Source organism: Parambassis ranga, chromosome 18, assembly GCF_900634625.1.
Source record: "Parambassis ranga chromosome 18, fParRan2.1, whole genome shotgun sequence".
NCBI classification, from domain to species: domain Eukaryota; kingdom Metazoa; phylum Chordata; class Actinopteri; family Ambassidae; genus Parambassis; species Parambassis ranga.
Genome location: NC_041038.1, coordinates 7,165,542 through 7,181,177, shown reverse-complemented (window position 1 = coordinate 7,181,177; position 15,636 = coordinate 7,165,542). Strand labels below are relative to the sequence as shown.

At 41.6% G+C, this 15,636-nt stretch overlaps 1 protein-coding gene across 1 annotated transcript; it reads right to left on the bottom strand.

Moving 5' to 3' along the window:
* Positions 1 to 4,809: 4,809 nt before the first annotated feature.
* myoz2a (myozenin 2a) lies at positions 4,810 to 11,948 on the bottom strand. Its single transcript, XM_028429223.1, has 6 exons — positions 11,795 to 11,948; positions 10,973 to 11,062; positions 10,041 to 10,207; positions 7,830 to 7,965; positions 5,622 to 5,805; positions 4,810 to 5,249 (listed from the first exon to the last, which is right to left on the bottom strand). The coding sequence occupies exons 2-6, from the start codon at positions 11,052 to 11,054 to the stop codon at positions 5,027 to 5,029; spliced, it is 792 nt and encodes a 263-aa protein (XP_028285024.1). The 5' UTR covers positions 11,055 to 11,062; positions 11,795 to 11,948; the 3' UTR covers positions 4,810 to 5,026.
* Between the last annotated feature and the right edge of the window lie 3,688 nt (positions 11,949 to 15,636).

Below are 15,636 nucleotides of genomic sequence, written 5' to 3'. Positions count from 1 at the left end.
TATTGTGCATTACTGTGACATCTCACAGCTGCTGATCTTACACAGGTTTAATTGTGTAGTGAAGGGCATTTTCATTTAAGATTAAGACAGTTTGCCAGCGCTGCAAGGAGACAGTGCACACGGGCAGTGAACGTCCCACAGAGAGCTGGTACCATTGCTCTGACTCCTCACCTTGAGAAAGCCCCAGTGAACAGTGAGAGATCTGCTGAACACAGTGAACAGTAAACAGAGCTCAAATGACAAAACTATGTCCTTTTTTTGTGCTTGTGTGGCCATTTTTGCAGTTTCATCAGGACGGCACCTTTTAAAAATCATTTTCCAATGTTTTTTTTTTTTCTCAGTCAACTCATGTTGTGACCAGTGTATAGATTCATTGATAGTTTTAACTGGGTCACTGGGCAGCTAAATTCCATTTCACCTCAAATGTGCTCTGCCATTTGAAATGGAATATTTTTAGCACCGTTGTCGGGCATTTCAATCTATACTAACTGTACCCCACAGGCGCAACAGGAAACAGAAGTGCCTTAAAACTACACAGCATTTTTTAACTCCTAAAAGACAAATGTTGACTGATCAGTGTCAAAGAAGGAAGTGTAGAGGACAAGGGAAAGTAAATTTGAATGATAAACAGTTTCTTCTTCTGCTTTAGTAATAGCAACTGCAAAATTGAATCATCTAATTAAAATGTAAACTTAATCTGCTCCTGTGTTGGCCGTGAGTAATAATAAATGGCCTAGTTTGTGTGCATATTTGTGAGCGCACATGCACATTTGGATGTGCGTGGTGTCATGGGAAAAGGAACAGTTTGTACGAGCGAAAAGTAACGTGAGGACACAAGTTGTGCGGACCATGCATGTACAGTAAACAAATGTGGGAGTATAGCTACATCTTAATATACAAGAAGGTCCAATCAAGGTTATTCAAAAAACTCGCCCAAAAACTGCCCAGAGGAGAACGAGTAAACACAACAAAGCTTGTAATTTTTTTTTTTTTCTGAGAACACCATTTATGTTGTGTTGCTATTGAATTACGACTAATGAGGAAGCACACAGACAGAAGTGAATACCCTGTTGTTATGTAAGAGATTAGACACGCTCAAATGCCACAATGGGGGCCACGGGAGGCGACGCCTCTGAAGCAACTTGTGCTATATTTAAACAGGGATTAAAAATTAGGTGATGATGAATAGTTTTTTGTTTTTTTTTTTCTTTTGGAATTCTTCTTTTGGAATGAAAGCACTCCTCAGGTTTCTCGGTAATATCTCAGTCAACATGGTCTTGGAAATGTCTTGATCTGGAAATTCTGGTTTTGGTCCAGTCAAATTTCAAAATAAGAGCTTGCAAAAAAAAAAAAAACATGCCTGATAAGATAAAACAATACCGTACCTCGCCTATGTATTTGTGTTCTAGCGTAATGACTTAGCATTACCACAAATGCAGCATGATGTCCCAGGTTGGGTACATATTGTAATAAAGCAGGTGGGAGACTAAAATGTTCATTCTAACCACCAAGAGCGACCTTTTTCATTGTTTTATTGCAGAAAAATAGATGACATATGCATCATTTTTTGGCAATTGACCATGTTACATTAATTCTGGAGTGCAGCCAAAGGGGTGATAGTGATATATTTCACTGCTGTGTTTGCTGTATCCACGGTAGCTGCAGCACACAGGGTAGGAATGCCATCCCCTCAGTGCAGTAATACGCTTCATTGAGATAAGGCACATTAATTATTCTTTCTCCAACAACATTATCAGAATGGACTATTTCCTCCTTATCGTTTCATTAACCACATGTAAAGCAATTTTATTCTCTATCTGAGCTTTATTAGATGAGAAAAGAGCATTTTGCTTCTCACCTGATGGTGTCAGCGCCACAGTTTGTTTAGTTACTTGTTGTGTTAGCACTTGTAGGTTAATAATTCTTGACTGACAATTAACCAAAGGGAGGAGGTTAACGTATATTGACCAGTCAGGAATATAGATGAGCCCCCTGAGGGAAAAGAGAGAGGCTGTTTTACTGAGTGAGAACATAGCTCTAATTGGTCTCAAGGGCTTTTGCAAGTAAACAGGAACACAATTTTGAATGTTCATTTGTCCATATAGGCTAATTACTAGCCTAGTTGTGTGCATCCTGCATGAAAGGGTTTCAACAGTCGTGAATTTCTGTGTGTACTTAACCTTTCCACATTTGAAAATGGGTGCACATTGCTCAACCACCATTTTTTCCCTTTAAAAAAAGGAGCACAATCCAATTAAATAATATCCACAAGGGCGCACAGTCACAAAAACAAAACTAAAGCATGCGCTCAGGCACCTCACCCACCTCACGCTTGATAGACTGAAACTTTTCCTCAGACCTATTGCGTCATTTCACCTCGTTTCAGGCTTGGAATGCGTGCCCGTCTCCCCCTTCACCTCACCTCACCGGCAACTCAACACCACCCTGCTGACCCCTGCAATTCTTTGTGTTCGCTCATATTTTTAGATAACCCGTTGGGCTTTGCACTTTCCTGTGAGAATGAACACCTGCCTCACCCATCCATCAGGCTCAGTGGGTGTCAGCAAATAAGAAAGACATAAACTAAAATGTTGACGTGCGAGATTAGCTCTCAGGTATTTGTGGATTTTTGAGTCAGGAGGTTGTTTTAAAACAATGTCACAAGGTTAATCCAAGATTTTTTTTACATATCTGGTGGAAAATATGATTAAAAATAATTCTACCTACTTCACAAAAGTGCGTCTGCAAACTTTAGAGGGGACCATATGTCTTCCTCTAGCTCGGTGCCCTTGCAGTTGTTATTTCACAGCACATTTGTTTTGCAGCCTGACCCATGCATACTTAAAGAAATCCTTCTGGGATATTGGCTGGTCAAGTGGCTCAACCTTTTAGCTGTTGTCTGTGTCAGCAGAGCAGTGCACACTCAGTGTTTGGTGCTGTGTGTGCAGATGGAAACCCGGGGGACTTTAGCTTAAGAACATGACAGTGAATGCAACAGCAGCACAGTCTATTGTTTACTGCTGATGAAGATACACAATGCCAGCTGCTCAGACAAAAATGTATTAAGTTCATTATACAGCTTTGTTTTATACCTTGTACTTGTTGCAGTTTTTATAATAGTCTTAGTTTTCTCCATATGCCGGATTTGAGCTCACTGAGGCTCCAACAAAGCATCCCTCTAACGTTCCCTGATGCTCTTATCCAAAGTGATTTAAGAGGGTTGAGCACCACAAGTTTAGTCTCTTGCTCAAGGACAGTACAAGAGGGAACTGCAGCAAATAAGTTCAACCTTTTACTTTGGGACAATCACTCTAAACACTGGCCCAATCAAATGTCTCTAGACCAGGCTAATATTCCAGTGTCCAGTGCCTACTGTGCCATCTCATCTCATGCCAAGACAAACATGCCTGAGGGGGAAACCGGTTGCAGTTAGAGACTAATAATCGAATCGTCTGGCTCCCCGACCTTCAGCCTATGTTGGCGGCTATTGCCAATAATATTTCCGTTGTTGCATTTTGATAATGGCCACATTCAAAGTTCAAAGAGAGTTCATGCCTGCGCTTGATAAACACTGCTTGATATTTACTGTGGTACTTGGCAGAGTGGCTGGCACTGTCAGACGCTGGGCGGTGTGCTGTACACACAGGTCTCCTGGAGAGGAATTCAGCAGGACTCAGAAAGGGAGTGGCGCCGGGATCTGCACATTCCAAAGGCTCTCCAACAGAGGCAAGGAATGCTGATGCTGGACTAACCCACATGGCTGTAACAAATCAGAGGAGCATTTCCTAATTCATGTTTTGGCAACATCAATATTGAAATTTAACATATGCTTTTGTAAGACAAAGCTGCAACGGACTGCCACAGTGGTGGAGGCAAATTTTCTGATTACAGCAAACATGCTTAAGAATGGTCTTTCATTAAAATTTGTTTCACTACATTTTCATACCACAGTCTTTCTGCCACATACAGTAGGTGGCACTAATTTTTTTAATTGAATGCCATTGCCACGCTTGAAACTCTAGGAAGTGAGGTCCAAAAAACGAGCACATAATTACTGCCTCGTGCCACAGGTGTCGCCATAGAGGGTGAAATCAAGCTCTAAATAAATGGCACATGAATTGAGCAAAGTCCCAAAGTCTGAATGATAGCATGCTAGCTTAGCAGTACTGGTTCTAGTTCTGTTCTATAAAATTCTGTTTTGGTTGGATTATGTTGAATAAAAACATTGTTCACTCACTGCACATTAACTGTGTATCCCTTGTACAACCTACAACTTTAGAGCTGCCCCCCTAAGATGACTTATTAATGATTGTAATGATCAACAGAGGGACAGATAAGAAGTGGGCACAGCTCATCAAGCTGCTCTCCCATCAATCCCCCCCATTTGACTGGTCATAGCCAAAAGGTGAGAGATGCATCAGTCAAGTCGCTCATGTCACAGAAGCAGATTTGATTTGTCAGGCAGTGTAACCTTGAGGTGTGTTACAGCGGCTCACATGCATCTTTGGCCTCTCACACGATACGATAAGTGATGGGTTTGCATAGGACCATAGCACACCGACACGGCATCATTCACTCAAGTGAGCCTTCAGTGTAGTTCATACCAATTCAGCGTAACATTATTACCTGGGGTCATGTGGTTAAATGTGTTATAATATTACCAAATGTAGAAATATGTATTGTTTTTGTTGTTTTTGAGTTAACGTCAGAAATTTGTCTGATTTTTTTGATCCAACTTTATTGAGCAAAAACTGCAAGATAAAATACTCTTATGCACATTAATATACAACAAATTCCATGTATTCCATGTACACCACACAAGATGCTTTATTTATTTTTCCCTGCAGTGCAATAGTTAACATCACTGAGATGCTGCATACATGCTAATCTGAACAAGCAACACCCATAAGGGTGCTACTCTCTGTTCTCACCCCAACTCTGTTCTGACAGAAATGTCACCCCTCCCACAGTAATCTTGGGTGAAGCAACTAAGTAGACAGCATCTCTGTGTGACTTCATTATGGGTTCAAAGGTCTTCTGACTCAGGGATGAGCATAGGCTCAAGGGAACAAGTAGGGAGGACTGGACTGCCCGTTGACACCCAGCCCAGAGCAGATCTGTTGAAGGAGGGTCGATTTACTTCGGCATCCCCCTGGAGCTCCGGAAGCTCTGGGAGAGGGTCAACCTCCAGGAGCTTGATGGGAGCAGGTCTGGGTGCCTTGCTGAAACCACCGAAAGGGGTTGCCACCCTGGAGGTGGCAGAGAGATGGTGTTAACAGCAGCCGTCATGTGCTAATGAAAGAAACCGCAGTGACATTTGAAGTGATGCAACTAATTGCAAGCAAAGAATTTGACCAGGGGACATATTCTAAGATACAGTAGCTTAGAGTGAGCAGGACTGTTTTAGGGGTTCGGTGAAGGACAGTACTTGGGATGCTCACTCAGCTCTTGCATGCATGATAAATCAAAGGGAGCCTATACAAAAAATGAATGCTGCTGCTGCTGTTACAGCGTTAGAAGATTTCAATACATCTATAGTCTCACTTTAAAGAATTTTATTCAAAATTATGCGCTAGATTTGAGGTTATTAATAACTAGTTTTCCACCTGTGCAGTTATTACCTGTTGAAGCATTTGTACCCTGGTAGGTCTGGTTGGGGCTCCAGTTCAGGCATACGGGGGATGAGAGTGTCAGCCAGGGCTGGGTCATTGATAATGGCCTGCTCCCAGGGTGAGTGGTAGGACTTTGGCATAGCTGTAATGTTGAACCTCTCTGGTGGGATGTCTTTCAAAGGACCTCCATATCCTGGGTGAATGATACACAGATAGTAAGATACAAAATAAAACAGGCATGATCTTTTCTATTTAATTTATTGCATTGTATATTTTTTACACACTATGTCCAGATGCATCATGTTTTTTGGTTGTATGTACGTCTATCTATATGTATGTATGTATGCATTTATGTGTTCTCATCCCACTCTTTGAAAATGCCTTGAAGGAATATCTTTAAATTTAGTCCAAAGGTGCACTCAAGGGTGAACTGATTTGATTTTCATGACCTCACAACATGCACTTTTACATACAGTGCTTATGGCAAACCTAAATGTACACTTGAATGTTACATAGGACATGATGATGCATCAACCAGGTCAAAGGTCAAACACTTTATTTTTGTCTACAGACATGTAGATATGTGAACTGCAACTTACACAGCAGTACTTTAGGTTATAAATACATTATTCATATTACTTCAGGTCAGGGTCAGGCATTCCTCCACATACTGTTAATAATAAATGAAATTTAAGCACGCAATTCAAACTAATTCTAATTCTTGAACAGCAACAAGCCAGTACACAGAAAAAAAAACAAATTTCAGATTAATTGATATCAGTTTAATAGCAGGCTATTGTAACCTCTTTTGACTTAATCCTTTTTTTTCTTTGTTAAAGTTCACAGCAAAAAGAAATCAAAGGACAGCTTCCCCTTGTTTATATCTGAGTGTGTGTGTATGTGCACGCCTGCATGTATGTCTCCCCGCTTAGTCTGTGTGTTGTTGATGGGAGAGGCCTATCCAAAGCACTATCCTTCAAAAGCCAGCGCCTCACTCAGGGGGGGCTTGCGAGCTCAGGCATTACATAACACGGGGCGTCGTGTCATGTCCTAGCCTCTCACAATGAACAATCCCCCTTCCTGAGTTTATGTTTTGCCCTGAGGAGGAAGCAGGAGAGACCAAACAGACCTGTAGGGAAGTTTACAGATTTTTTTTTTGGAAAGGGGAGGAATCCATTACAAAACATTCTGCAAAAGATTTTCTGAGGCCATGGACTAATGTTTTTGTGGTTGATAAGGGACAATTACACACCCAGACACCCAGACAGGGACAGAGCAAGAGGACATGTGCATCATGTTTTTGAATCAATCAATCTGAAATATGCCCTATTACACAGTTTAGAGTTTTATACACCAACTGTATTGATTCTAGCGTCTTCTAGTGTTCCACGTATACAAATATACTCTGGCTAAATTTTGCCACCAGTACAGGAACATGGAACATGCATCACTGGCTACATGAGCATGCTATTTTAAGCTTTCTCACCATTTGATACCAAATGCACTTTGGCCTAATTTCTGCTACAGCTGGAGTGACTTCATTCAGACACTGTAGGGTGGTGTCTGGGCCAGAAATAACACCCCACCCTTCTCATCCTTAAATCAGTATCGGTTTTGTGTCAACTGGGCAAAATTGAGACACGAGGGAGGATGTTAGTGCACAGCTGATGGTATCAGAGAGGCAAACAGGAAGCACTTCCCGTGGGTTAAACTTAACAAATTTTTTGAAACGATGGTTGAAGCCGATTGCAAAAAAAGAGGAGGGTTAAAAAAGAAGGGAATGTGGAGGAGTAGGCATGAAACAAAAGAATGAAGAGAAAGAGACATCTCATGGAGGCAGAGTAAAAATCAAATTCTGCCTGAGGCCAGCAGATTCCAGGCCAGAAGAAATTGTTTTTCTAAATGATCAAAGCCTGTGTGAGTACAAACAATGAAAAACAGTTGAATCCTTATCAAAACCTGGCACATCCAGTACTTTGTGCAGAGCACATCCACACAGCTTGTCCTCCAGGAGCTGTACTGTACATTCAAAATATATGTATATTAAAGAACTACAAGAATATGATGTAGCTTATGAAAAAGCAGCTGCAGAAACAGTGACCCAGTATCAGGAGTTGAACAGAAGGAATTCTGATAGCAAACTTTTAGTTACAGTGAATCTCTGCTGGGTGAAATGCATCCAAATGTGTAGCAGTGAGTGCACCGTGTGTTACCTACCTGGGGCAATATTGCTTGGATTTGGCACCGTTTTTGCATCTGGTGTGTCAGTTGTCACTTCAGGTGATTGGTTGACATCCAAGTTGTTCTCGCTGTGTGCAGCGTTACCATTCTCAGTTTGGAAAGCCATTGTGTTCTGAAATAGAGATCAACAAGGTCAGTGGCGCTATAAAAAAAGTGACAATTTGAAGTGAAGGTTCATGTTATGGCTCTCCTGGAGTTTTTAACCCTGTTGTTAGTTGCTCTGGAAATACAGATTTTAAGTTTCCTGAGCACTTCAGGTCTTTTGTTTTGTTACCTGGAAACAAGTAATTTGACCTGTGTAAGATATATGTGGCCACTGTTAGTTTGTGGATTGCAACCTTGAGCTTAGCATGTGGACATTACTGTCTTCACTTTTTAAAGCACAGAAAAGATATAGTACGCTATGCAAGACGTTTTGGTGGCTACCATAGCAACAACAAAGTCATTTTTGACACTTCTTTGGTGTTCACCCTTTAAGTGGATGTAGCAACCAACAGCTGAACATTCATAAACATGACAAACTGAGTGAAAGTTGCTAAAAAAAGGCAACTTAAATTGATAAAAAAAACTGTCCTGCTACTATGGAAACAACTTGAAAGCAGTGAGCAAACCAAAACAGTTAAGATGTGGAAGCTGAAAGACGCTAAAACGCTCAGCAGAGCAGTGGCAGTCATTTAAGCCATTGTTAAAATAAAAATAATGGCATCTTTAAATCATTTGAAATGTTTCAAAAAACAAAGGGGTTGCTCGTAACCTGCAAAAAAAAAATGATCACATGAATCTTGCTGCTTTATGGAGCAGAGTGAGGGAGTTACGGCCTTGGCTTATTGTCTATAGCTGCCTGGCCTGCAGCTTTAATGGTTGACTCCTTCTACTATTGTTTTGTCGCAGCAGGCTGCTGTTTTAACTAGAAAAGACAGAGTAGCCAATGAAAGTTTAGAGCGAGATTCCACACTGAAAAATTGGTGACCAAACAGAAGCTAAGGAGAGACACTGAAAAACATGATTGATAAATGTCCTGGGCTAAACTGGCAACATCATGGTAACTATAGCCAAATGTTAAGAAAGACAGTGTTGACAGCTATCAAGTAAAAACGACTATTAAGGAAGTCCCAACTCCCTATATTCTGTGAAATATTCGGCTATATTTGAAAGATACCAAGAAACATTTTTGCATTAAAATTCTGGACAAGTACAATGAACAACATTATTTTCATGCACAGATGAGGCCGTATTTCCCACAAGCAGTTAACCGACCTCGGTTTTACATGTTTCCCACACAGACAAGAGACATGGTCTCTTTGTCCATTTTCTCCCAACATCAGAAGGACAGAAACATTTTTTTCTGGGTTGGAATAAAATGCACTGCGATCTGAGGATCCAGCTTTCATCCCTCTAAAAGACATTCATGATGATTTACTCCAGGATTTCCTCAGGAAATGTTGACAACTAGAAACATAATCACTCCATTGCCTCGAGCAATAAACAACCCCAGATATGTGAGCCTTTCTCACTTCAAAGATTAGGAAGAAAAAAACCACCCTGGAGCATAATAATTTTTTTCATTTATGGTCTTCAAGAGGGCATCGAAAAGTACACAAGGCCACCGCACAGCTGAATGAAAGTGACTACAACTAGTGCTGTTAATTAATTAGATGTAACAAAGAGGAAACTTAGTTAGTTCATCTTGATTCAATTTTACTGAGAGCTTTTGGACGTTAATTGCTTTATGGGCGACCAGGTCATGCTAAGATAAGTACTGCTGGGAAAGGAAAATGCCGACTTGGCACATTGCCCATCCATACACAAAGGAACATTAATAAAGCTGCTTATGACCTGTTGGAAGACTTTTACTACTACTACTATTCTAAGCCGGCCCACGTCTATAGCATGAGTCAGATAAACACTTCAAGTGCTTAATCTTTCCCACTTACACTTGGTCAGGATGTGAGGTATTGTGCAAATGTTTTTCATGTGATGGAGATAAAGATGCAGGCGACCATGCACGATGAAAACACACTCCTGCAGTGTAAGGCACTGCTGGCTGTGTGTTTGAAGGAAAAGTTCTGCATGCATTTTAGTCGTTTATTTGCTTGTTTTCATAAGATAAAATGGATCGGCGTCATTCAAATATTGAAGAGAGTGCATGTGTGCTTTTAAGATCTCATTGACAACGTTTCATCTTACACTGAGCTGCTGGTTGTTTTCATTCTGGAAGCTCTCAAAAGTGTATTTTTCGGAGCGTCTCTGGCGCATTTTGAAGAGACGGGAGCCCCGGTTGGAGGCAAGGGACAGCTCCTCCAGCATGATGTCCTTAGGCACGCTCATTTTCTTCCCAAGATCCATCTCTGTATCTAGACAGTGGGAGATAAAAACAAAAAAAGATGTGTGTGTGTATGCGTTTGTGTGTGTGTTCAGCACTGCGATCTTTCTGACAAGACATTTATTTTACAAATACCTATCACACTCTCTTTGAATACAAATACACAGAAATAAAAGCACAATGCCATCAACAAAACAAAAAAAAAAACCTCTGTGTGAATTGCTGACTTGGTACTCCTGTCAATATGATGAACGAGGAATCATCTTCCCTCGTGATCCACTCATGTTCGGTGCTTGTTTTGCGGTTTGCTCTGCATGTGAGCTACTGCATGCTGATCATGGAGATGTCACAGGCCTGTATCCAAGTGTGAGACACATAATTTGCCAGAATATCTTTCAGCTGTCAGTAGCCTTCAGACCCCTGCCTTTCCTCACACAGTTGTCCTCGCCCTGAAATAGCGTGCTCAAAGGACAACGACAAAGGGATTAGTTACTTTGGCCCATAAAAGTATTCATTTGCTTATTTATAGTCAGGGTCGAAGAGGGAAGGCTTGGCAACTGGTGCGCTTGGAAAATGGTGGGCTCATGCCTTCTATAAAGTGAAGGACCCAGTGTGTGGTTGGTGTTTACAATTAATGTGCCTGGGATCTAATCCATGCAATAAAAAGAAAAGAGTGGGGGGGGGGGGGGGGGGGGGGGGACGAGGAAACAGAAGCAAGAAAAGATGCAACAAGAGAAACTGAGAGGTCAGACGGATTAGGAAAACAAGGAAGTGAGGAGGAAATGAAACCGGCTACCTTGCTGGCCCTGGACCTCCCTGCAGATCGCTGCTGCCTGCATTTTCCTCTCCCTGGTCGTCATGGTAGAGAACTGTGACATGGCTGCCCCTGGAGGGGCAAGAAAAAAAAAAGTCACAGGAGACATGGCACATCAGAACAACCTGTTTACATGCATAACAAGAGAGAGAGAGAGAGAGAAAAAGCAAGGCAACCTCGGCTGCATGTTGGGCATTGATTGGTCAACATCAAGCATCCATGCCACGCACAAAGACCCAGCGGAGCAGATAGAATTTATTGGGGCAGTGAAAAGGGCAAAGTTAGCACATCCCTTTAAATAACCTTGGGCTGTTAAACGCCAAGCACATGCTCTTCAGACATGGCAACCGGCTGTGTCAGGGGTCTGGGAATCAATATGTTTGAAATTACCTAAGTGTGCTGAAAGGACACAGGTAGAGAACATGGTGCTGTCACAGCAAACATGGGAGACAGTTGAAAAAGCACAGCGGAAAGTTTACACCAAAGTGTCAGTGAACACATTCCAATCCATAAGCAACAAAGAAAGGCTTCATAGCCCAGTGCTAAAACCTGTCGCCATGCAAATCTGCAGTTTTGGTTTAGTATGAATCAATTCTTTGAGAGTGTGTAAGAGTGATAGTAATAAGAAAATGTAGCATTAAGATTAAACACAACAGGTACATTTTTAGTAACATAATTTGAGAAACGCAGCAGGAGGAAGCTATGTGACTAATAGGACAAGTCAGAGGGGACAACTGAGAATCACGCTTGACTCAAAGTGCAAGTGAAAAGCACACCTGTGGAGTGGCCTGAGTGATGGCTTACCTGTCCTGAAGGACCCTCAGGGGGTAGTCTCAAGTAGCGCCTGTCTCCTCAGGGTATGAAGTTAGAAAGGTGAGAGGCAAGAGGGTCAGACTGGGTACTGTGGGTGTGCTTACGCTCCCAAGCATTGGGGGCTTGTCACAGGGAGGGTGTGCGGGGCTCTAGCCTGAATGAGTGGGTGGGTGGGTGTCAGTTTGTCTGTTGTCATTGGTATTTAGTTCACAAGCGGAGGGAAGACTAAATTTAGATCGCTACCACTACTGCTGCTCGAGCTGCCCTCCGTCTCTCTCACTCTGTGCTATTACATTAGCTTAGGATGGGCTACATTAAAAACATGGGTGCTTCTAACATTTAGTAAAGTTACAGTTAAGCAGAAAGACTGTAGAATTATATTATGTGTGTGGATAAATAGCAGTAAGTAAGTTACGTAATGCTTTTCGACAGTTTAAAGTAACAGTTAGTGGCCAAATTTAACTGACTACATGTAGGCAACTATAAATCCAACACGTGTTCTTCCAGAGGGACACATTCATGACAGCTGAAGCTATACCAAAACAGACACATTACAGTCATTGTTTATATCCCAAGATCATTAAATAATTATTGCATTATAAGATAATAAGCTAGTTTTATTATGACTTTTCTGCTTTTAAAGGAGGCAACATTTTGGAAACATGATATTTTTGTGGATACAATGAACATGGAGATTTGTTTTCTGACTGAAGAAGACCATTAGCCATTGTGCTTTTGAGGCAAAATAATGGCTCACATAACTTTGACTTACTCACCAATACAAAGACCAATAATGTGCTGCCACCTTGCAACTCTGCTAATATACATAAACTGAACAGCACGGAAGGAACAAACACACTTTTGGAAAGCACTGACGAGGCTTTAGCATCAAGAATAAAGCTGTTTCAGCTGCAGTCCTTCTCATCAGCACTGGAAATCGCTGTGCACATCCCACAATAAATACTTTCAGTGACACCCTCCATAGGAACATGGCCCCTCAAGCCTTGCGGACTAATCAGATACTATTTGTTTTCAATGACATCATGTGATATAGGAGGCACTATTAAGGTGCACTCACCTTATGATCATAGCTTAATTGACTTAAATTAAATGTAATAAAGGGAGACAGATTGCAGTGCACAGCAGGAAAGCATAATGGGCATTAAAAGCATCATGTTCACAATGTGCCTGCAAAATAAAAGTACATCCATGATGACCGTGCTGTATGTTGCAATGCTCATATTCCCACTTGAAGCTCCAGCCTTATGACATTTCAACATTTCTCTGCTCCAAATTGGTTGGGAAATAATTTCTGTTTATCGTGTCCCTCATCTACAATAGGTGGCTACTATTATTATGTAACTGGTGGTCACCATGGGAACAGATCCCCCCTATCTCCCCCCCTCATCCTTACTCTGCACTCTCTGCTGTATATGGAGTGACAAAACATCATACAAACAACTTCATGGGATGGTACGGTTCGAAACAAATGGCCTAAGGATTCCAAGCAAAAAGCACACAGCAAACTGTGAAATAGTGCCATCTACTTGCATTTATTTAGTAAAAGTGTGAATTCTTTTTGTACAGACACTGATTATTGCTACTCTAGTATGGCTTATAATGTATGTTTGAATTAAAACAATGCACAAGTCCATTGAGGCACAACACAATGATAACAAATCTTATTTATGAGATTGCAAAGTGAGAATCACATTAGTACACACTATGTACGCTGTGTGTTGCTTTAACTGGAGATGATACAAGCCACACACCTTCATACTGTAAGTAAAATCTCCCACTTCCAAAGTTAAACAACCTCTCTCTCTGCATATTTAGCGGCCACATACTAATGCACTCATTAAAATGCGGCAGGTAAATAAGTGAATTAATCTCACTTATTAGTGATTACATAACAACATGTACGCCCACAACATGCAGAGTTATATCCCTAATCCCTCCCGCACCCCAACCACCCCGCCCACACCCCCATCTCTGAGTTTCAAGCCTCATTTCTAATGCATCACTAATTGCATTCTGACATTCCGACGTTTATTTCCTGGTGTGAAAATGCCACACATCTCTATCAAACTAAATAAAACACAATAACTCCCATCAACCAGCATATATATGATGAAATCGCGATGCACTGCAAATCCACAACCTCAAACACCACCTGTAACTGACAATGTAATGGGTGGATGCTTTACATATATCATTAATACTCGCCCAGTCACATCTTCTCCATTTATTTTACACTAAACATGTTCATTCATTCTCATTATATCCATCCTAAACACATACTCTTCCCTTCATCTGATGAACTACAGACCCACTTCAGTGTTTTTACTATATCAAATGTTATTCAGATAATCATTTGATTATAACAAGCTATGTAAATGATTCCATGTCAAACCTCCATTTTTAAGACATTAATCAAAAACAGTAGAAAATGTACAAAAACAGGAGAAAATGTCCTACTAAGCTTTCTATTCTTTGCTTCAAATCCCCTTACTGCACTTGAATGTAATATGGAATCTATGAGTAATAGGCTGAGTTGTATCCTACCGCCTCCAACTCCAAGTGTTGCTGGTGTACACAGACTTGTAAGTTGGCTTTCTCAAGGGCCTGTTCCACTCTGACGAAGACACAGGAGGCCTGAGGTTTGTCTCTGTCTTCTGGGGCCGCCACTGTCTGGGCAAAGAACTGTAACCAGCCTGAGTGACTGGGGTGGAGATGGGGCTTCTTGTTGGGGACACAAATGATGGAAGCGGAGCCCGACTGTGACTTCGGGTTTGGCTCTGGCTCCATGTCTGGCTGCCTGTTTTCTGGGCTTGGTGGTGAGACACCCTGGCCTTCCACTCTGCTGGCGGCTCGGGCAGTATTTTGCGCTGGGCTGCCAAGTGGACATTGGAGGCGAGAGCTTGCTGGAGGTTATGGAAAGCAAAAGCTTCATCTACCAGGCCCAGGGGGTGCCGGGAAGCGGCCTCCCAGGGTGTGGGGGCTTTGTGTGCTTTTTCCAGCCAGCATGTCTGCCTTGATGGGAGAGTTGCGGAGGCCCGAGCTGGAGGCCTGGGGGAGGAAGAAGCTGAGGCAGACTTCTGACCTGTGGATGGTACCCTGGCTGGTGGGGATAGGGAGTAGCTCCTGCCAATTGCCTGTAAAGAAGGATCCAGACATGTTTATTTTAGAAAGGGTTCAGTTTTGTTTGGCTGACCGGCCATTTGGCCAAACCAAGTGTGCTTAGAAAAAGAGAGTAGCTTTCCATCAACATACTTCTGTAACATTTGTATAATGTATTTCATCTTTAAGAGTAAGAGATCTGAAACAGACAGCAAACTAAATTACCTGTTAAAACCTCTATGAAATTGTTATTATTATTAAGTTATTGTGTCCATTCCATAGTAAGCCTCTTCAATCCAGAACAAACAGAGAGGACTGCCCTCTTATTTCTCAGAATAACTGGCTTATGTGAGTGCATAAGCTTTCCCTTGGCAACAGTTTGAAAGAACTAATAGGAATTGTGGCTGTAAAATGCAAGAATACCTGTCAAGGTTATGTAGGGTGAAAAAACACTCACAATATTTTAGACGAATATGGCAGTGATGCAGTGCTGCCATCATCTGGTGAAAAATGTGTACCAAACACTACTCAAAGAGTTTCTGTTTTTATCCACAACTAACATGTGTAAATACCTGTTTTGTATAAATGGGAGGTCATCATAATTTTTTGGAACCTATCAGAAAGCCCTGCCCCTGTGACACAAGGGAGGGTCAAAAGCAACAAATGCCTGACAATATCTTTGTTGTTTGTAATTATGTGTACACTATATGTAC